The sequence below is a fragment of the Panthera uncia genome, assembly GCF_023721935.1.
Source record: "Panthera uncia isolate 11264 chromosome D3 unlocalized genomic scaffold, Puncia_PCG_1.0 HiC_scaffold_8, whole genome shotgun sequence".
NCBI classification, from domain to species: domain Eukaryota; kingdom Metazoa; phylum Chordata; class Mammalia; order Carnivora; family Felidae; genus Panthera; species Panthera uncia.
In genome coordinates this window covers 69,947,101-69,969,218 of record NW_026057586.1, presented here as the reverse complement: position 1 = coordinate 69,969,218, position 22,118 = coordinate 69,947,101, and the positions used below count along the sequence as shown (strand labels likewise).

The 22,118-nt window shown below is 47.2% G+C and overlaps 2 protein-coding genes and 1 long non-coding RNA gene across 5 annotated transcripts in view; 1 reads left to right on the top strand and 2 right to left on the bottom strand.

The window, feature by feature from the left end:
- The window catches only part of OSBP2 (oxysterol binding protein 2), a 177,823-nt gene extending 176,607 nt beyond the window's left edge, over positions 1 to 1,216 (bottom strand). Inside the window, exon 1 of the mRNA XM_049619008.1 lies at positions 505 to 1,216. Coding sequence (XP_049474965.1) covers positions 505 to 1,181 — 677 coding nt within the window. The 5' untranslated portion in view covers positions 1,182 to 1,216. The remainder of the gene's footprint in view (positions 1 to 504) is intronic.
- Positions 476 to 8,369, top strand: LOC125913961 (uncharacterized). Of its 2 annotated transcripts, none has more exons than XR_007455164.1 (3): positions 476 to 563; positions 6,511 to 6,594; positions 8,238 to 8,369. It is a non-coding gene; the product is annotated as an uncharacterized LOC125913961 (long non-coding RNA). The 2 variants fall into 2 exon arrangements; XR_007455163.1 differs by lacking the exon at positions 476 to 563 and adding an exon at positions 1,319 to 1,627.
- A 4,847-nt stretch (positions 8,370 to 13,216) lies between these two features.
- On the bottom strand, positions 13,217 to 22,078 carry CD3H5orf52 (chromosome D3 C5orf52 homolog). 2 transcript variants are annotated; one of them, XM_049619007.1, is made up of 4 exons: positions 21,673 to 22,078; positions 19,428 to 19,536; positions 16,440 to 16,583; positions 13,217 to 15,090 (listed from the first exon to the last, which is right to left on the bottom strand). In XM_049619007.1, the coding sequence occupies exons 1-4, from the start codon at positions 21,936 to 21,938 to the stop codon at positions 15,064 to 15,066; spliced, it is 546 nt and encodes a 181-aa protein (XP_049474964.1). In that variant the 5' UTR covers positions 21,939 to 22,078; the 3' UTR covers positions 13,217 to 15,063. The 2 variants fall into 2 exon arrangements, with proteins under 2 accessions (XP_049474964.1, XP_049474963.1); XM_049619006.1 differs by lacking the exon at positions 13,217 to 15,090 and having other exon boundaries at positions 15,117 to 16,583.
- Positions 22,079 to 22,118: the final 40 nt, after the last annotated feature.

The following is a 22,118-nucleotide window of genomic DNA, read 5'->3' as shown; positions in this document are numbered from 1 at the left end:
GGTGTCAGGAAAAGTGGGAAATAAACTAAATGACCAACTAAGGGGGGAACAAACAGTCCTTCCCATAGTGGGTCCCAAGGACTGAACAAGGTGACTGTCCCCCTCAGTCCTTAACACAATGATCTTAGCTCCTGAACCAGAATCAAAGACTTTGGGGGAACTGACTCTGATTGGCTGCCTGAGGTTCCACAGTTACCAAGACCAGAGGGGCCTGGAGGCCCCAGAACACTCTCTCCCTCCATGTCCCCACTCACTCCTTTAACCCAAGCTTGTCAGAGGTCCTGTCAGAGGAGGTGGAGATGAGGGGCGGGGGGCTCCCCCATTAGAGGTCAGGGCCCCCAGCCTTTAGAGGTTGGCCAGAGATATTATTTCTCCTGCTAGGGGCTTGTTCCCAAACATCCCTAGGCTAGTGGCAGTGTCCTCCAACCCTAGACGCCCTCTGTCACCATCACTGTAGCATCACCACCCTCCAACGTCAGATGCCCCAACTTGGCACATTCCTACCTGTAGTAAGACAGCAGGCCGTTGCTGAGCACGAACCAGCGCCGCTGGTAGCCTTTCAGGTAGTTGGTCCACTTGAGCAGCCAGCCCTTGAAGCTGTCCAGAGGCAGTAAAGCCATGGGCGCAGTGGAGGTCGTGCCAGTCCCTGACACTGGAACCCCAAGAGGCGTCCTCGCCTGTCCAGGCCGCCCAAGGGGTAGCGGCTTTGACGCCGGCAGCGACCCGGGCTCGGGTTTGGTCCAGGGCACGCTCCCGGCTACTGGCCCGAGTGCCGGTAACTGCTCTGGCGAGGTCTTGGGAAAGGGTCCAGCCCCTACACTTGAGCCCAACTCTTGCCAGGGCCCTGACCCCCGCCCCAATCCCAGCAGCAGTTCCGTTCCCGGTCTGGACTCTGGCCTTGGGTCGGACGTCTTCTCAGACGCAGTCTCCAGTCTTGGCACCGGCTCAGAAACTGGCTCCGACACCTGTTGTGACACAGGGTGCCGCTCAGGCTTCGGCACTGGCTGGGGCTGAGGCTTGGGCTGGGGCTTGGGCTCCGGCCCGGGGCCAGGCGTGGAAGCGCTCATGCTCGGCGCCGCCGTGTGGCAGGACAGGCAGGGGACAACCGTGAAGAGCGACGAGAGTCCGCGGGAGCGGCCGCCACAGCCGCCGCCTCGGCACAGAGCGGCCGCTTTCCCCATAGAGCCCGCCGACCGGAGCGCGGCCGAGTCGCGGGGAGGGGGAAGCGGGAGGCGGAGGCCGGGGGCGGGGCCGGGGGCGCCGTCACGAGCGCGCGGCACGGGGCGGGGGCACGCGCAGGTCCCCTCGCGGCCCCGTGCACCCCGCGCTGCCTGCGCCAGCTGACTGTTGTCCTTCCCGCGCTCAGCGGGCCAGACTTGGACCCTTGTCCTTCTCTCGCGTCGCCAGCGCCTGGCTCAGGTTTGGCCCTGGGAAGGCTCTCTGGAAACACCTGTGGCGCTAGAGCTTGGCGACGGGCGACGCGGAAGGGACCGCGCGCTTCAGGCCACCATCCCTGCCTGCGCCCCAACCCGTGCCAGGCGCTGGGGGAACAATGATGAATGCGGAGCCCGCCGGCTTCCAGCGCAGCTCTGCCTGCCGCGCCCAGCGCCGGCGTTCCCTGTCAGGGGTGGGTTCGCTCCCCAAAACCCAGGAAAGCGGGGGTGGGGCGGTGCGGAGAGCAGGTGGTGCCGTGCTCAAAAACCGTGAAATGCGCCCGAAGCACCGGGACCCAGCCGGATGATGCTAAAAGCTGAGGAGGACACCCACCGCCCCCAACGGGAGCCATTACCTATCTGTGGGTCCTTACCACCACCACCACCCTCCCCGCCCCCCGACTAGCCGACGATCTGTCTCAATGGCCGAAGCCACGGCCGCCTCCGCCTCCTGAGCAAGCTGGCCTCTAGTTCAAGGCCAGCAGGGCACTTCGCTGCAAGTGGCGACATAGTTCAGGCTCTCTAAAGAATAGAGAGTTTTTGTAAACTGAGCGTTTTAAGTATATATATAAAGGAACATCTAAAAGCAGAGTTCTTAACTTGGACCTCCTGGATATCCTGGGTAATCTTGGCTGGCTGGCTGTGAAGCTTCTGCCATAGGCTGCAGAGTTTTATGTATCTGTGCGTTTTTCTAGGGAGATGGACCACGGTTTTCATGAGATTCCTAAAGGAGTCTGTGATACCAGAAAAGTTAAATATCACTGATTTTTTAATGTTTATTAATTTTTGAGAGAGCACACGGGGGCGTGCTCTCTTAATCTATTAAGTATTAGTATTAATATTACATATATTATTATATTATATATTGTATAATATTAATCTATTTAATTAATCTAGTAATAAAATAATAAATTTTATTAATTTTTGGTGGGGGTGGGGCAGAGAGAGGGAGAGAGAGAATCCAAGCAGGCTCTGCACTGTTAGCGGAGCCTGACCTCACCAATGGTAAGATCATGACCTGAGTTGGATGCTTAACCGAATGAACCACCCAGGCGCCCCTAAATAATACTGATTTTTTTTTAATTTTTAATGTTTATGTTTGAGAGAGAAAGAGAGAGACAGAGTGCAAGCAAGGGAGGGGCAGAGAGAGAGAGAGAGGGAGACACAGAATCTGAAGCAGGCTCCAAGCTCAGAACTGTCAGCACAGAGCCCAATGTGGGGCTAGAACTCACAAACTGTGAGATCATGACCTGAGCCAAAGTCAGATGCTTAATGGACTGAGCCACCCAAGTGCCCCAATAATACTGATAGTAAAGGGAAAGGTTCATGGCTACCACAAATAATGGGAAATACAAATGGAAATGTTAGATTTGGAACTCCTACCCAGACCCTTCCATCTCTAGACCTCTGTGCAGGCTCCCCTCTGTTCATCCTAATGTGTCTTACCTTCCCTTTGCCCAGTTCTTTCTTGATCTTTGCTTGTGATAAGACTGCCTGTGCAGGGACCATCCTCCTGCATGAAGTGATAGACTGAGCAGAGCAAGTTGGAAAGTCCTAGAAATGGGTTGTGTAGGCACTGCCCAAACAGAACTCCTTGCCATCTTTGCTGGTGACTCTGGGACCGGCCCTTGAACAGTGATCTTACCTGCAGATTTTTGTGGGCTCTGGAGTGCAGACACCTGCTTCTCTTGATGTATCGGCTAAATACAAAAATGGCCCTCAAACTTCAGTGTGTGGAGTCAAGGAAAAATGGTTGCCTCTGAGAACTGGGCAATTGGGGAATGGAGCTGCCCCTCCCCTGTTTGCTTTTTTCATTTATATCCTTTGAACCTTTTGAATGTTTTAACTGTGTGTGTTTCACATATTCAAAAAATAATAATTGTTTCAGCTCATCCCAAGGAAGCTTATTAGAAATTCAGTTTTCCATCCCCATCTCCCTGGGATTCTGAGTCAGTAGATCTGGGATGGAATCCAAGAGTGTGCATTTTAATGAACTCCCCAGGGGTTTCTGAAGTGGGTGGATCATTGACCACCCTTTGATGGACAGTGATGTGGAGGGAAATCTTGGGCTTTGTGCGTCAGATCCACTACAGAAATCCCAGCCCAGCCACTACCTAGCTATGGGAACTTCAGCCACCTCACTTAGCTTCCTCTTGCTCATCTGTAAAATGAGGATAATAATCCCTACCTCACTGGCTGAGAGTAATAAAATCATGTCTGTAAAGCACATTTGGCATAGTAGGTGTTTAGTAAGTATTTTCTAGCTATTTAACTAGAGGGTGCTCTGTGAAATGTATTAAACAGAAGCCAGAGCAGGAAGAGATGAGACCAAGGTTAATAAGCTTGGAAAATAGCCACAACAATAGGAAAAGCTCAGTGCCTGCTATGTATGTGCCAGATGTGTTTGCAACCCCAAGGAAGGAAGCCAACTATTAAAAGTTTAATGATCTGTTTTGACTACTTCAATAAATGGATGATAGGATCTAAGTCACCTGCCAGAGTGAGTGAAGAAGGTGTCACAGAAAGGGCAAGGTTTGGGGGGTGGGGCGCCTGGGTGGCTCAGTCGGTTAAGCATCTGACTTTGGCTCAAGTCATGATCTCACTGTTCATGGGTTCGAGCCCCATATCGGGTTCTATGCTGACAGCTCAGAGCCTGGAGCCTGCTTCAGATTCTGTGTCTCCCTCTCTGCTCCTCCCCCACTCGCCCTCTGTCTCTCAAAAATGAATAAACATTAAATTTTTTGTAAAAAAAGAAAGGTCAAGGCTTGCACTGAGTCAGAGGGGCAGGAAGTGGAAGGGCATTTAAGACAAAGGAATCAGTGTGCACAAAGTCCCAAATCAGGAGAGAAGACCTTGTCTGGGAAATGACAAAGAGCTCAGCATATTTGAAAAAGCTGGAAAGGAGATAAAACAGGGAGCTAAGCTAGATGGGCACCATACAATCAGGAATACCCTATATCGTACAGAAAGTGGGCCTCCTGGGCACTGGGGTCTCCTGGGAGATTTTTTTTACATTTAAAGTGCCAGATTCCACCTAATGGAGAAATGGCTGTCTCCAAGTCTGGGGCAGGAAATATGCGAGATGAGCCTGCCTGAGATATTTTGTCATGCCAGAAAGTAAAGAGGCTAGTCAAGACCGCTGTGTGTCAAAAGGACTCAGATGCCATCTTTAAAGGGACTCCCACAGGCCAAAGACAGGACAACTTGAGCATCCAAAAGAATAATGATTACAATGGGTCAAAACACCAAATATATAAAGATCCAGAAGTTAGCCCCACAAGTTCCTAAAGTTACAAAAAAAAAACAAAAACAAAAACTTATAGGTTGCTTTTGGTGACCAGCACCAATTCATTTTTCTGAAAACTGAAAATAAAGAGAAAGAATTAAGTCTGTATCCTTCCTTTCTTATACAAACCCTATCTCATAGTGACCAAAGAGTTTATGAGGGAAAAATCTTTACAGACATATTAGCTAATGAATGCAGAAGGAATAATAAAATTAGTGGCGCCTAGGTGGCTCAATCGGTTAAGTGTCCGACTTCAGCTCAGGTCATGATCTCATGGTTCATGGGTTCGAGCCCCACGTTGGGCTCTATGCTGACAGCTCACAGCCTGGAGCCTGCTTTGGATTCTGTGTCTCTCTCTGGCCCTCCTCTGTTCACACTCTGTCTCTCAAAAATAAATGTTTAAAAAATAAAATAAAATTTAGAAGAAAACATCATCTTTTGGCAACCCCAAATGAAATAATGGATCCAGGCAATGATCATCAAAGCTTCCTAGTGATGGGGTATATGGGCAACTTCATAAAGACTGATCAGGCTGTTGTCAGCTGAATCTACAGATGAATCTCACATCACTGAAAGTGAAACCACAGGATATTATGTGCTTCTGGATATGACCCAGTAGGAAACTCATAGCACCACCTATGAAGTATTTTTACTTCTCCCTCCTTTTCCCTCCAAAAGAAACCTCTAAACCTGAAACTAATCAAGCTTCTGGCTTGATCAATACAAAAGAAATGCAGAGGACAGAGGAACATGCTAAATGACCCAAGGAGTCAATCAGTCAAATTCATAAAATAGGAAAATCTAATCAGCAAAACTAAAGGGCAACCGATGGAATGGGAGAAGATATTTGCAAATGACATATCAGATAAAGGGTTAGTATCCAAAATCTATGAAGAACTTATCAAACTCAACACCCAAAAACCAAATAATCTAGTGAAGAAATGGGAAAAAGACATGAATAGACACTTTTCCAAAGAAGACATCCAGATGGCCAACAGACACATGAAAAAAAATGCTCAACATCACTCATCATCAAGGAAATGCAAATTAAAACCATAAAATAAGAAAATCTATATTCAAATGACCTATTCAATAAATACATGGCCTAGGAAAAATGATGGAAAAAGGAAAATGTTATCAATTTTAAAGACTTAAGAGACATATCAACCAGATGCAGTATGTGAACCTTGTTTGGGTCTTGATTCAAACAAACCAACTGTAAAAAATATATTTCCGGAACAGTCGGGTAATATTGAACAAAGAGTGGGTTTTAAGAAATATTAAGAAATTGTTAATTTTGCTATATGTGTTATAATGGTATTGTGATTTTTTAAAAGGATTTATCTGTAGAGATACATTCTGATGTATTTATGAGTGAAATTATATGATATTTGGATTTAATTTAAAATAATACAGTTTTAGGGGCACCTGATTGGCTCAGCCAATTAAGCATCCCAACTTCCCTTAGGTCATGATCTCATAGTCCGTGAGTTCGAGCCCCATGATGGGTTCTGTGCTGACAGCTTGGAGCCTGGAGCCTACTTCGGATTCTGTGTCTCCCTCTCTTTCTGCCCCTCCCCTGCTTGCACTCTGTCTCTCTCTCTCTGTGCGTCTCTCTCTCAAAGATAAATAAACATTTAAAAAATTACAAAAAAAAATAATAATACAGCTTTAAAAAGAATGAGGTGGGTGGGGAGCAGATGAAAAAAGAATGGCCAGATGTTGACAGTGTTGAAGTTGGGTGATGAGTACACAGGCATACATTATATTGTTTTCTCTGTTTTTGTGTAGGTTTGAAAATTACCACGAAACTGCTTTTGTTTTACAAATGTTGGGCCTTTTACAGAACTCACCTCCTACCTTTCCAACAACTCTGTAAGTTCCCCTATGTTTACATAATAGGAAATTGAGGTTCACAGAGCTAAAGGCCTGCCCCCAGTCACACCATGGGCAAAAGGGAAGCCAAGATTCAAACAGAAGGTTTTCTATCCACAAAGCCTGTCCACCTATGCCAGAATAGAGATTCCAGACACCTGCCTCCCACCCCCAAAAGAAGCCTTCCCTGACTGTCCCTGAGGACCTTAGGAACAGGAAAATCCTAAGAGTGACAGTCAGTGAAGGCCCTTGTGAGCTGAAAGACCCTGGGATAGCTGATCCAACCTCATGCAACAGAGCTGGCCACAGCCACCACTTACCCCTGAGGTCAGCTCAAGGTCACATTGCTAACTGGATAAGAACTAGGCCTTTCAGTTCCCATTGGTCTTTGTTCAAAATCCAGACAGATTCTCCTATAGGCTTGTAGGCACAGATGTTGACAGTAGTTTGTGCCTCATTTTCCCCAGGAAAGGATATGTGTGAGCTGAGAGGGAGGCAGGACGGCAGGTAGCTAAGAGCACAAGTTTGGAAGGAAGGCCTCTGTTCAAATCCCAGGTTAACCACTTTCTGGCTGTATGGCCATTAGTGAGTACCTCGTAAAATGAGTTGGTATGGGTTTCTTCTGCTATTACACAATTAGGTCTGTTGTACCTCTGGCCCTTTTGCTAAATGAGAATACCTGGCTGGAAGCCCTGTGTGAGGGAGAATCACAGATAGCAGAGTCAGGAGGCCTCTATTCTGTGGTGCCAACATCCACACTGCAAGCTCTAGGTGACTAGTAAAAAAAATTTTTTTAAATATTTTATCATTTTTTTTGAGAGCAAATATGAGCAGTCAGTGTGTGTGTGTGTGTGTGTGTGTGTGTGTGTGTATGTTGAGAGAGAGAATCCTAAGCAGGCTCCACACTGTCAGTGCAGAGCCAGATGTGGGGTTCAATCCCATGGACTGGGAGATCATGACCTAAGCTGAAATTAAAAGTCGGATGCTTAACCGACTGAGCCAACCAGGAGCCCCTGACCTCAGATATTTAATTCAATTTCTTTAGAGAAGAGCCATACTGTTTTCTGCCTGGGAGAAATGTTACCTGCACTTTGGAAACTTGAGTATAGAGAAGGGTAGGACAGTAGGTTGGAGCGGTTATCCAACCCCCCCTCCATTCCCATCCACCCCAGGTTGTGTATGAGTTTATTATATACTGAGTAGATACAAAACAATATTATAAACTATGTGTAGGGCATACAAATAACAGTACAAGTGACACCCATGAGATTACTAACTAGCTTAAGGAATAAAATGTCCTATTTTAGTTCCCTTTTCTCCCCCCTCCCTTCTTCCATAACCTGTTGACTTTGAGCCCAAAGCCTCCATGGATTTTTTCAAGCCAACTGACTCCTGTCTCCTCTTTAGTTGGCTAAGAGAATATTCTCGACTGCTACTTCCACCTGATACATTCATCAAGAGCTCTCATCCTCTTCCACATTCCAAGCACCTGTTGAAATTTCTCATTCATCAGTTATCCATCTTTAAAACTGAAACGCCCCAACATGACCTTACCAAGCCCCCTTAACTGTTTTCTTTATCTCCGACAGAATTTGTCACCTTCTAAATGATTTCTTTGGTTTATTTATGTCTCCTCTTATTAGAATATAAGCTCCAGGATGTCAGAAATTTTTATCAGATTTATTTCACTGCTCTACCATCAAGGCCTAGAAGAAGACTCTTCATATAATATGACTTCAATGAATACCTGTTAAATAAAGTCTTCTTTCTAGTTCTCTTGGCTGTTGAGTGTTTAGTACTTTTAGAATTTACTATACTTCTATTTCACTGGAGTCTCAAGAAAGATGGGAGCCCAACATGGGTGCTACTGGTGCCTCCTGAACTAGAAGTCTCAAAGTCAGTGGTTCTTAATGTGTGTGTGGGGGGGGGGGGGGGGGGGGGGGGGAGGGATTGTGGACTCTTATAAGATTTTGATGAAACCTACAGAATCTATAAATCAGCATTTACATCTAAAATTTTACATATAGTTTATGAAGACCATGAACTTCATCTTAAGGACCTGTGATCTTAGAACATTTCTGGAAAGATGCATAGAAACTGTTAACTTGGTTGTCCCAGAGAGGAGGAAGTGGGAAGTTCTCATTTCATTATGTACCCTGTACATTTCAATTTTGTATAAAGTGTAAGTTTAAAGTTGTAGAAACTAGTTAAATATTTTAAAGGAACCTATGTTCTGGCACCTAGGGGTGATCACAAACTCACATGTCTTCAGGGGCCAGGGAGGTAAACGCACTTGGCCAATGGTGGTGCTTGGGGCTGTTGCTAATCAGAACTTGGATATCCCACTCAAAGTGCTTAACTTTCACAGCACGGAAAACATGGTGTTGATCAAACTCGATATCCCCACTGTCAGCCCTGAGAGGACTATTGGTTAGCAACCTCTGTTTTGCCCTCTGCTTAGAGTGATAGAAATCCTAGGTTGTGTTTGAAAACCTTTCTGGGTAGTCAAAGAATCCTCAGTGCTAGGGTATGCAGAATCTCTGAAGCAGTAGAAGGAAAAAGAAAATAGAAAACCTCTTGGAAATGACCTGGGAGCTCCAGAGAAAATGGTGGTGCATGACACAAATTTCACAAAGGGGTAGCCAAGTCTCCCTTTTGCCTATTTGTCCAACCCCTGCCTAGTGGGACCTCCCAGTCCCATTAGAGAACAAAGGGAGGATGGTAGACAATGACAACACCAGGTATGAGAGACAGATGGGGTGGGTCTAGGTCCAGGAAGGAGAGCTAACCTCAGGGCAGGCTTCATGAAGGTGGACCAGGAGTCAGGCCCTGAAGGGTCTGGGCTGAATATCAAGTGGAGAGGTGGGAGGGCTGTATTCCTAGCAGAGTAAACAGTAGGATCAAAGGTTCCAGGTAGAAAATCAAGAGGCCTCTTTGGAGAAGAGAATTCATGAGGTTTGGCTCATGGGAAGAAACACAGGAAATAAGCTTGGAAAGCTAGGTTCCACAGGATGAGGTGCTCCTGGTCCTCTAATTTACATTTGGAATGAAGCTAAGGAACTGTTTTTTCCCCTGTGACCACTTCATCCTGCAGAGCCTGTGTACTTGGCCCCATAGAACCACCAGAGGAAGGCTTGGTTGGGGTCCCCCAGTGACTGACCACTGCTCCATGACCAGGTTCTCCCAGGTAGTCATTGACTTACAGAGGCTCTGAGGCCCTGAATGGGTTATAGATGTATCTCAGTCCATCCTCTTCCTCCTGAGCAACTAACTAGAATTCAGGGAAGAGAGAAGTCCATCAAGACCCAGAGATGGGATGTATGTTGCCCAGGGTCTCAGAGCAAATTGGGGGGCTCACTCTCCTCCTTTTTTCTCTGGCTGTCTCTTAAAAATAAAAAAGCTTATTTATTTATTTATTTTGAGAGAGAGAGAAAGAGAGAAAGCATGTGCACAAGCAGGGGAGGGGCAGAGAGAAAGGGAGAGAATCCCAAGCAGGCTCCTCACCGTCAACATGCTGCCTGACACGGGGCTCGATCCCACAAACGATGAGATCATGACCTGAGCTTAACCAACTGAGCCACCTAGGCACCCTGCACCAGGCTGCCTCTTGAGGTTTACATGTCAACTCCAAGTACATCTCAACAATCGCCACCACAATCCTCTTCATATTTACCCCATGAGGTGCCAGGCCTCATATCATGTTCCTGATGTGAGCATTAGCTCACTGAGTTCTAAGAACAAGCCTATAATGTAGATACCACAATTATTCCCATTATCAGATGAGGAACTAAAGCTCCAAATGGGGGGGGGGGTGGAGGGTAAAATAGCTTTCTCCTGAGAGATAGAGCTGAGATTCCGACTCAGAGTCATGCAACTACAGAGCCCATGTACATCAGATGAATGAAACCTCACTGTGGCAGTGAAGAGTGAGGACACATGAATCCTCAAGGCTTGTGGGCAGCATTTCCAGTGGCTAAAGGGTTGAACAGGGCAAGCGCAGCCCCAATAGTTCTTCCTGTAGAACCCAAAGGAGGTACCAGCCACCAACAGCCAGGATTTTCATCTGATTCATTTTCCCCCACTAGGGACTATTCAAATGTAACCTCCATGAGGGCAAAGGATTTGAGCCAGCCAGCAGCTGAGAGATCTAATGTGAATAATGGAGGGCAGGAGGGCATGTGCACTTGAATGACAGTGACTTGGTGACAGAACCTTTAAAATGCTCCCAGATGAGCAGAGTGGCTAAAGTAATCTCATTAGGAATTATTCTGCCAAGTGATAAATAACATTAGTAAAGCAAAGTTCAGCCTGAATTATCATTTGGGATAAACCTGGATTAGCTAAGAGCAGGAGTTTCTCCCATCCATTCAAATGCAGTTATTTATGGGGCATTATGTGTGCAAAGCCCTTTGCCACATCTCAGGAGCTGAGAACTGGAAGGAAGTGCAGGTATCAGCCACCAGGTTGCAGGTGGGAAAGCTAAAGCCCAGAGAAAGTTTACTTGAGAAGGTAGGGAGCCCCAGGCCTGCTTCTAGCTCTGCCTCCTCAGCCCTCACAGCTGGGCAGAATTCCAGTCATCAGCTGGACCAGGCTCTGTACTACAATACCCAAAGTAACACTTCTCAATTCAACAAGGGGCTGGACTGGGATAGGTCCCCACCTCTCTGTGCTATGGGTCCCCAGGAATTGAATGACTTGGCCTCCCTCCCTGACCCCAGCACACAAGCTCCTGCCTTCCAGCAGATCCTGACTGAGCTCACAACTGTCTGCTGACCCCTTGTGGTCACTGTGGGATCTGTCCTGGCCCAGTAGCCTGGGCCTTGGTTGCTCCTCTGGGACATTCTGGCCTAGTAACCTCACTTCTCAAGGCACTTTCCCACCACTTACCTTGTGGGGTCCTCCCTACAATCCCAGGAGGCTAGGAGAGCCAGGATCCCCACTCCCACTTTACAAATGAGTGGCAGCATCCTGCAATCCAGTCCTAAATCCACCATGAATTCCTTACTTAACCTTGACAAATCAGTTCCCCTCTCCCTGCCTCACTTACCCACCAGTAAAATAAGAGAAGTGACCCACACCAGGCAGCCCTAAGGTTTTTTGAGCCCCACAAACTCCCAGAGTGGAGAGGTGACTTGCCCACCCAAGGTCAGAGTGAAGCCAGGCAGAAGCACTCCCAGCCGGCAGGCCACCCCACTTCTCCCCACTGATCAGGAAAACTGAGAGGCATCACAGCAAACAAGAAAATGAGTTCTTCCACCTTTGTGGTCTGATTATGTGCTGAAGGGCCACATGGATAGTTGAGTGGATGGATGGATGGATGGATGGAGGAATGGATGGATGGATGGATGGATGGACGGACAGACGGACTACTGGGGTGGATATGTAAGAATTCTGGGTTCACTCTGAGCTGTAGCTGTAGCAGCCAGCTGCCTCCCCCTGCTCCCTGACAAGCTGTGGCTATAATTCTAGCTGTCTAGCCCCTTGGCAGCCCACATTCCCCTGCTGGGGTTCCAAAGCCACTGCCCCTGTCTGACAGCCTGGAGCTGGGACCCGCCATGAGGGGATTGAGTCTTCATTTAAGACTTCCACCCCGCCATGTCACTGACCACCGTGGCCAACAGCAGTAGCCAGGAAGAAAGTCAGGGGCCAAGGCCATGAATAGGCCCACAACATGGGTATCCCTCACAGAGCAATTTCTGCAGCCAACAATGGCTGGAATTGGGTTCGGTGCTGACAGTGAGGCTAAGGATCACCAGAGTGACTGGATGGTATGGAAAGAGTGTGCCCTATGCATTTCATGGGCTGGATCAAGCCTACTGACTCTGAGCAAGTTCCTTAGCCTCTCTGTGCCTTGGTTTTCTCACCTGTGAAATGGGCATCATACCTGACAACTATTGTGAGGATTGAATGAGGTAAAATATGAAATGCCTTGCATGAAACAGGTGCTCAGTAAATAGAAGCTCCCTCCTTTTGTTCCAGGTCATGGAGAAATTCTGGAAGGAAAACAAGGTCCACTGTGCACCCAGTACATTTTATACACTGGGAATTTTTTCCAAGTACTCTAAAGTAGTGACATGCATGTGGTGATAGAGGAGGAGGGAATGAAATGTATTTTCAGCAAGAATTAAAGGTGTGCTGAAACAGACTCGATCCCTTTCAGAGAGATTATATTCATCTGTGCCCTGCCCTCAGCATAGCTCCTCAGACACAAAAGATATCCCACAGAGATTTCCTGAGGGTGAAACTGGGAACATGTCTTCACAGCTAGTGGGCAGTAGGTGGGACTCCTGTGCCCTACTTCATGTCGCTCATCTCTATCTCCCTAGCCCAGCCTAACTCTCCTTAAACAGACTATCCATCCCAGGATCACTGACAAGGTCTTCTTAGCCACCTGGCAGAAGGCAGACCTGGGCTTTAGTCCAGCTGCTATTACAGCTGAGGCTCCTGCAACACCATCTGTGAAATCATGCTCCAGAAGGCTCTAGGTCCCAGGCCCTCCACTTTCAACTAGAGTAATAAAGATGGGGAACTTAACACATGGTGGTTAGGAGATGGTCTTCAGAGTGAGACAGGCTTAGGGTAGCTTTTGTCACTTATTAGGTGCCCAACCTTAGACAGGATTCTTACTCTCTGAGCCTTCTCACCTATAAAATGGGGCTAATAAAATTACCTACTTTGTCATTGGGAGGATTCAATGACTCATTTTTGAAAAGAACTGAGCCTTGTGCCTGGCACATGAGTGCTAAATAAATGTTAATATGGCAAAAGTCTTGATTACCATAATGGGCTTCCAGGCAAAATTTCATTTGAACTAATAGTTTCACACATGTGCATGCATGTATGTGTATCCACTGAACTAAAGAATCTCTAAACCTCCTTAACTTCAAGATTCTATTTCTTGAACAATATCATCCCATCCAATACCCCTCCATTCTTTCCTTGCTGATTTTTCTTCTCTTTAAACTTCTTTTTCCCACCCAACAATTAAGTGGAGTCTCCAGAATTCTACCACGTCTTGTTCCCTGCTTAAATGCAACATCCCGTTTTTTTTTAATTTAAAAAAAAATTTTTAATGTTTATTTATTTCTGAGAGAGAGGGAGACAGAATGCAAATGGGAGAAGGGCAGAGACAGAGGGAGACACAGAATCTGAAGCAGGCTCCAGGCTCTGAGCTGTCAGCAGAGAGCCCAATGCAGGGCTCAAACTCACGGACCTCGAGATCATCACCTAAGCCAAAGTAGGACGCTTAACTGAGCCACCCAGGCACCGCTTTTTAATTTTTTTTTTAACATTTATTTATTTTTGAGAGATAGAGAGAGACAAAGCATGAGTGGGGGAGGGTCAGAGAGAAAGGTAGACACAGAATCCAAAGCAGGCTCCAGGCTCCGAGCTGTCACCACAGAGCCCAACAAGGGGCTCCAACCCACAAACTGTGAGATCATGACCTGAGCCGAAGTTGGACGTCCAACCGACTGAGCCACCGAGGTGCCACAACATTCCCTGGTTTTTAATGTGAAAATGGGAAGACTAAGTCCACACAATCAGAGGTGAAGTAGTGACCTATAACATGACTCATTAGGTTGACATCTCAGCTCCACCACCTGCTCCACTCCCAAGGATCCCCCAATCCTTCCAGCCACAGCAAGAGGATGCAAAGACCCTCAGCCAAGGCCAGCCATCCAGGGGAGAAGGGTGCGTGTGGCTGGAGGCTAGACTGGGGTAAGGCTCAGAGAGAATGCATTATATGAGATCCAGGAAGCAGGGAGACCCTGGGGAAAGTTTGGAGAAAGAGGGGCTGGGGCTTCTCTGTGTGTCCTGTAAAGACTCCAGGATCCCCAGAGCCTTTCCCCTTTCCTGGTACATCAGCTGATGGTCAAGGGAAAATATTTGTGGAAAGGAAACAAATACACCAAATTTAGGAAAGACATCAAAGCGCTAACAGTGGTTGATCTAACAGAAGAGGTCTTTGGCAAATGTGGTCATATTGCTTGTATGATAAAATTTAAACATTGAAAATATTAAAATAAAATTTAAATATTGAAAATCAATTATTCTAATCAGTTGTGATCAGCCAAGGAAACAGATAAGAGTCTGGGAAAAGACTGCTTTTACCCCTACTGAAAAGCAGCACACTCCAGTTCTCAAAGGAAGACCATAAAGGAGGAAAAGAAAAACATGATGAACATCTCCCCCTCCCCCTCCATCTGCAGGCTACCTGGGCTGGGGATTCCTGGAGATTCAGCCTAGAGGAAGGTCTGCTGCCAGGCAGCAAGACTGGAGAGGGCATGGTGAGGACAGGATGAGGACGAGTGAGGAGGACTTCCCCAGGAAGACTTCCGAAAGCCACTGAGAGTACTGATGTCCTTACCTAGCAGGTGTTGTGATGCAGAATGACCACTCCATGGCAGTCAGGAAACCTGCTTCTAGTTCTCTGCCATTAACTTGCTGCATGACCTTGGGCATATCAGGTCACCTCTCTGGCCTCAGTTTCCTCATCTGGAAAATGAGGGGACTTGGTTAACTTAAAAAATATATATATCCTAGGCCCTTGCTCTATGCACTGTGCTAAAGCTATAATACAAAGAGGAACCAGTCATTTATTAAAAAAAACAAAAAAACAAAAAAACACCAAGTGGCTACTCCATTTACTAGGCATTGTGGTTACAGATGAGTAAGTCAGGGTTCCTGCCATTAAGACATTCACAATCTGGTTAGGGAGACAGTGAGCAAACAAGAAATGGCCAACCACATACTCAGTGCAGACAGAGGTGTGGGCACAGGAAGGAGTGGCCTTTTCCACTGGGGCCAGGTGGGTCAAGTGTCACAGAAGAAGCCTGGACTGAATCTTGGAGGATCCTTCGTCCCTGCTCTCGAAGTCCGTACCATCTAATCGGGGTTAGGACAAATGCCCAAACAGCTACCACATAAGGCAGAATGAAGCCACTCTGGGTAATTCAAGTTCAGAGGGGAGAAGAAACCCATGTGACAAAGGCAGGGTGGGAGAAGGGTCAGGCAGGAGGCAGAGGAGGTCAGAAACACTTTGCAGGAAATGGCACTGAGATAAACTTAGAAAGATGAAGAGTTTTCTGACAGCCCTGGGGGGCTGAAGGAGTGTTCTGGATAAGGGGCCTGTGCATGTAAAGGCACAATGTGAGGACTGTCAAGAGTGTAGTCAGAACAGCAGGCAGGCCAGGAAGTGAGAACTGGCAAGGCTGGAAGCCAACGGGACCCATCATGATAAGAGCCATCAGCAGGCCCCAGGCCAACCACACCACACACCACATCCTCACACCAGTTCTTGGAGGTTCTAGCCCATTCTTTCAGATAGGAAAACAGAGGCTCAGAGAGGTTACAAAGTCACACAGCTGAGGGATAGCAGATATAGCCCTTAACCTAGGTCTGTCCAATGCCCCACCTTGACCCCCTTACCACTAGGCAGCGACACTATTGAATCCTTCCCATCTAAGGTACTACTGTCCCAGGACACCTGGCCTAGCATTTCACTTCAGACACATGGGTACCAGAGGTCGATCTTTGCCTTAACCATGGAAACCAGCTTGATTCAGCCTCCTCCCAGTTAGGCAGCTACGGGACCTTCAGGATCACCTTTACCAGAACAGATGGGATGGGTAGGGGAAGGAATATTACAGTGGCTGAGGGTTTTGGTGCTCCACTGTCCGCTGATCTTAGTTTATTATGGTTCTGTGATGGTGTAGGCTGGCTAGTTTCTACGTCTCCTCCTCCTGTAGTCTAGTGTCATCATGGTTCAGGGGCAGATTATTCTGCCTTGACTAGGGTGGCTGGCTTTTCCTGTGAGGATGGAGGTTGAACTGGACCTTGCATACTTGGATGCTATCCAGGTACTGCTGGATGTTCATGGATTCCCGTCTCCAGCACCCCAGCTTTCTGAGCTGGTCGGTCATGAACTTTTTCTTCAGATGGTCATACAAGTGGCTCATCTTTCTCTTGGTCTTGTCTGAAGCTCTTATCTGACAAAAAACAGAGGCGACGTTAGGATGAAGAGGCTACTTCACAGAAAGAGAAATGCTCATGCTGCTGATATGGGGGTGGAAAATGTGCCAGACGGACCCAATATTCCATAAATATATTGACTCATAGGGAACCTCAGTTTCCCTATTTGTAAAATGTGGGCATTGAGCTAGATTACCCCTAAAGTACCTCCAACAGTCTGCAGCCCAGGGGCCTGATTTTGACCTCAACATCTCTATTTGAAAACTGGTCAGAAAGAGGTGCGGGTGGGGAGGGTGGAGGAAAAGACCATCTTGTTCCTCCTCCTCCTCAAATCCTATCACCCCGTCCCTATGATTCATTCAGTGCTTACCACATATTGTCTGCGACATCCTCTGTATCACACTGAACTCTACTTATTTCATCTATCATATCATTTCTGTCCTGTCCCCAACAAGACTAGAAGCTCTGGGAAGGCACATTCTCTATCTTACTCACTCATGTACTTATTCCAATGAGCTAGCTGTGAAGAGGATACTAACAAAAATCAACCACAGGTCTTCATAACAACTACAACATAGTCAGGAAGGTGGGGCACATGCCCAAATATTTCTAAGTGAGGCACAGAGTGCCATATCCCTAAAAGTACAGAGTTCAAAGAAGGGAGATATCAAGAAAAGGCTTCTGTAAGAGTGACATATAAATTGGGGTTGGGTTTTGAATGATGGGGAAGCGTTGGGCGTGTGAAATAAGAATCAGGTGGGAGGTGATCTTGGGGTTGACATTTTCACAAACTCTCCCAGGGACTCTAAAAACAGATGCTGTCTCAAAACCCAGCACAATATAAGCAAAGGAAAACTCCATAAAGGCCAGTCAGTGTTGCCATGATTATGTGACAAAGGGAGTTAAAGAACCTAAGTGGATCTTGGGAACAAGGGATAAAGAGGGAGGGTGGGTGATTTCTCTTCGTGTGCTCAGATTATTCCCAAGACACAAGGCCTTTGCTTTCTTGTCAAGGTCCTGAGAAATCAGTGGCTAGTCAAAGCTGCCTCTTTTCCTAATGTGCCTTTTTTCCTTTCTGTGGGGAAGACTGCCATGCTGGGCCCTTAGCAAGTCACCAGGTCTACAAATAAGGAGAAGATAGTCTTTGTCCTTAAGGGAAGATGTCCCATACCGTGGTCAGTCAGACCCAGGTTTGCAATTCTACAATGATGCACTGTATGATCTTAATGAATTTACTCCATCTCTCTGAGCCTCAATTTCCTGAACTAGTAAGTAGGTTAATAATACATAATGGACACTGAGTATCTAAAATACATAAGGGCTCGATATAGCTTTAAAAGGTGAATTTCTGGATGGCTTGGAGGGTGTTTGGCACAGCCCTCTGGTACATATAAAGCACCTCAGGAGAGTCTCCAGTTACAGTATCTCAGGGATCCTCAACCCATTTGCCAGAGGTATAACATCCCCTCCCCCACTGGTTATAGGAATTGACCCCCAATCCATCCTGGGCCAATCAGAATAGCTCATACCCGCTGGCCACACTGACCGGGGCAACAATGGACCAGTGACACACCCTGGGCCAATAGGAGTCCTTCTCCAGGAATTGTCTAATGTGAGCAACAGTGGAAACGCTCCATTTCCTTTCTAGGCTACAGGCCAAGGTTTCCTGGGGCCATGCTCCCCAGGGATAGCCAGCCAACATGCAAAAAGACACAGGAAAGAGATGAAAAGGGAAAATGGAAGATACATCCAATGGTATTGGAGCTCCTGGCTCCTCTCATCCCAAACATTGGTGATCCCGCCCTACCTATCCTTGATTATGTAAACACATTGTTCTCCATTTACTTGTACTAGTTCAAGTTCAGTTTGAGTCACCTGCAACCAAAAGGATCCTAATAGATCCTAGTTTACAAATGAGAAAGAGTCCTACAGGAAATGTGATTCCCCAAGATCACACAAAGCTGGCTTGCCCATTGCCAAGTCCACCCTCTTTCCACTAAACTGTGCCATTGAAGTTTAGCAGAAGGAGAAACACCCAGACCCCTGCTCTTCTTTTGGCCTCTAAGACCTTTAAGAGGATTTAGCATCATCTCCTGAGCCTCTTCTACTCTTTTTAATGTCAGAATCTCATAGGCCCATCCAGATTTGGGCCTGGAATGTTGGAGAGAAGTCAGTAGAGTCAAGAAGGGGGCAGCAACTCAACTCTGGGCTGCCTGCTCTGCTTGAAGAAATGACTACATTCTCATAGTCCATTGTGTTCACCAGCCTCTTCCTAGTGCCCAACACAGTGCCTATCCCAAAAAGCCCCTAATGATATATTTAATGAATTAATTGAGCCTGTGTGGTGAAAACACTGTTTTCTCTCCCATTCTTCTGTGGGCTTTTGGGTAAGCAGGTCTAACCCTACTTAAAAGCAAAAAAAAAAAGGGGGTGGGCTTCAGTTCTCCTCCAGAAAACAGGGGGAATCTCTGAGGGAAAAAACAGACCTAATAGTGTTGATGCCACTTCAAACTCTAAGACCCAAGATTTCTTTCTACAGGATATAGTAGAATCCACTTATGGATTCCCTAAATAGAGAAATAACATGATTGGAGGGGGGGAAATGCCACAAGAGCCAAGAAACATAGAATCCTCTCCCTAGCTCCCGCAGCCCAAGAATAGCTAGGACATCTGGGGTAAATCAGTAACCCTGAATCTCAGTTGCCTCCTCTGTAAAATGGGACTAGCTTTAAAGCACCTTGATGGCCCCCTATCACCTCTGAGATCTGTAATCTGCACCCCCCAAGGCTACTGGGGAGAGTGAAGTGAACACGGGTCAAGCCACTAATACCCTCTAAGCCAAAAGCTTTTGATGACTTTACCTCCATCTCATAGACTCGTTGTGCACTGAGGTTGTCACGAATAATCACCCGGGGTAAGTTGCTCTTGGGTAAAAATTTTTTCACTGCTGCTTCACTGGAATTCATTAAGCTGGAAATGGAAGGGAAAAGTGGTGCAGGGTGAGATGGCTGGGGCCATATGGCAGGGCTAGGACAGGGACTGATTTGCTGGGGTCCTAGGGGAATGACTAAGGCTTCTCCAGGATATTCTTAGGAGAGACACAACTCTGTCATAATTGTCAGAGGAGCAAAGGAGTAGGCCTAGGCTACTCCTCTTGCAGAAAATGCACTAAAGGGGTATTTCCTGGATGTTGAAAGGAAAAGCCATCCTGAGAAGGATGTAGAAAGGCCCAGAGCAGTCCACAAGAAAAGTGTGAACAGGACTCAGAACTGTCCTCAGAAGCAGCCATCTTAAGGAGAAAATGTAGGATGAGATGGAAGGTGGGGGTCTTAGTGGAAAGGAGCAAAATTTGTATGATAAGGGTCAGAGGGAGGTGAGGAGGGGAGCATTTGCTCCAGAGCCTAGGTCTAACAAAGACTGGAAGGGGGAGGGATCAGGGGAAGCAGGGAAAAAGAGAGGTTTGGAGGTTAGGCTGGTTAATAGGGAAATTCTAAGGGAAGAAGGTTTGGAAAAAGTCTAGAAAAGTGAGGGAAGTCTGTGGTGGAGAAAGGTTTGAGAAAACTCTGAGATGAGAAATAAAGATGGGATGGGAGGGAGGCGGGTGGGGTGGGGAGGGGAACAGAATGGAGCCAAGTGCTCCAGGTGAAACTAGAGATAAAAATTTGGCCAAAATGAAGAATTTTGGTCAAAAATGGATATGCCAAGTTTTCACTTTTTGATAATTTGGTTGCACCATGAAATGGTTTTGCAAATATGTACCTTTAAGTGTTTTTGCCTGTTTCAAAATAATTCTTCATATTTTGTTTCTAAATTTTCTTTCTAAAATTTGTAAACTAAATGTACAATAGGGAAGCAATTGAATAAATCATAATTAGGTCATGCAATAAAATACTATGCAGCCATGAATAAAACAGACATCCATGGTGTATTAGAGGAGGGGGGAGAAGATAGGTAACACAAGAGTGAACTTTGTTGTGACAAAATTTTCCCCTAAAAGATGTATCACTATGTTGTGGCACATATATATGAATGGATCTGGAAAAATATACACGGTGGTTGTATGTGGCCATACATTTTGCTTGTTTGTCTGGTCTGGTTTTCCTGTAAGTGTATATTACTTTGATAGGACAAAAAGGGCAATTTTTAAAGGTTAAAACATTTTTGAAGGATTAAAAAATGTTTTTCTAGTTTACTTTCAGCCAATTTCAAACTATCGTTTTATGAATGTTTTTACATTTTCAGACTAGTATAAACAAATGTCCCCAGTCCCGCATTTACATTTTTCTGACAGCAAAGGCATGAAATGAAAAAGGCTCACATACAAAAAGATGCTCACATACGAAAGTCTCCTAATTCCTATTTTTTTTTTAAAAAAAAAAAAGACCAAAAATATTTAAAGATAATATAAAACACTCTTCACCCACTCAGTGGTGCACCAAATTTACCAATACTTCCTGGGAAAATTTAAAAAGGGGGGGGCGGGGGCAGTGACTGTACATATCCCCTTTCAAGTAATAAGTGGTCATTTTGAACCAAATTGCTTTCCAACCCAAGGCCTTTGTGGGAGCCTAGAGGATGCTGCCAGGGTTGTGGAATGGACGGGAAGGAGGGGAAGTTGGAGTCTGTGGGGACTGGAGCTGAGCTGAGGGGCTTTGCCAGGACTACTGAGGAACAGAGAGGCTGAGGACAGGGATGTCAGAGGCCTGAGGGGGCCTGGGACTTGCTAGGCTCTAAGGAAATTCAAGGCTGGCCCAAAGGGCGCTGGGGACCCTAGCGCCACGTGATGTCAAGCTTGGGTGACTGAAGGGCCCGGGAGATTTGGAAGACATGTGGGTGGGAGATGGAGATTCCAACTTCTCCTGGGAGTCTGGGCTGAGGGCGTTTGGGCTCCCGGGGATGCGAGGAGCTGGACTGGGAAGGAGCTGGGGGGCTCGCACCTGCGAGAAATCCAGACTCTCTTGTAGTTTCACGAAATGCCAGGCTCTGAGGGGCTCGGGGCTCTGGGAGAGCCGGGGGGGGGGGGGGGGGAGTCCCAAGGGCCGCTGTGGGAGCAGGGATCTGAGAGATTTCCAGGTCTGAGCAAAGCCCTGGGCACCTGGGCCGCACCTGAAGAGCACCGGCAGCTGCGCTGTCCGCGGCCGCAGGAAGCAGATCTGCGGGTGGGTCCCTACGTTGATTTCGGGGTGAGAGCCGAGCCTATCGCGCTGGAAGGTCCAGGCCGGGGTGGTGCCGGAACTGGTGGTGGCCTGAGCGGCGGTCGAATAACCCAAAGGCGAGCCCAGGTTCCATGTGACCGAGGGCCTGGGTTGCTGGGCAGCCGCGTCTACCACACTGGAGAACGACTCAGAAATGCTAACCAGATGATAAGCCATGCTCGGAGGGCGCGGGCGGACACAGAGTGAGTCCCAGGGCACACACGTTGCGCAAACCCATGAGCGTTGCCCGGGGGACTAGGTGGGACCTGGAGGCGGGACTTGTGCCGGGAGCCCCGGAGGCTGCGGACGCGGCAGGATTGTCCCTCGGCGGCCGCCGTGCTGCGCCGGGCGCGTTGC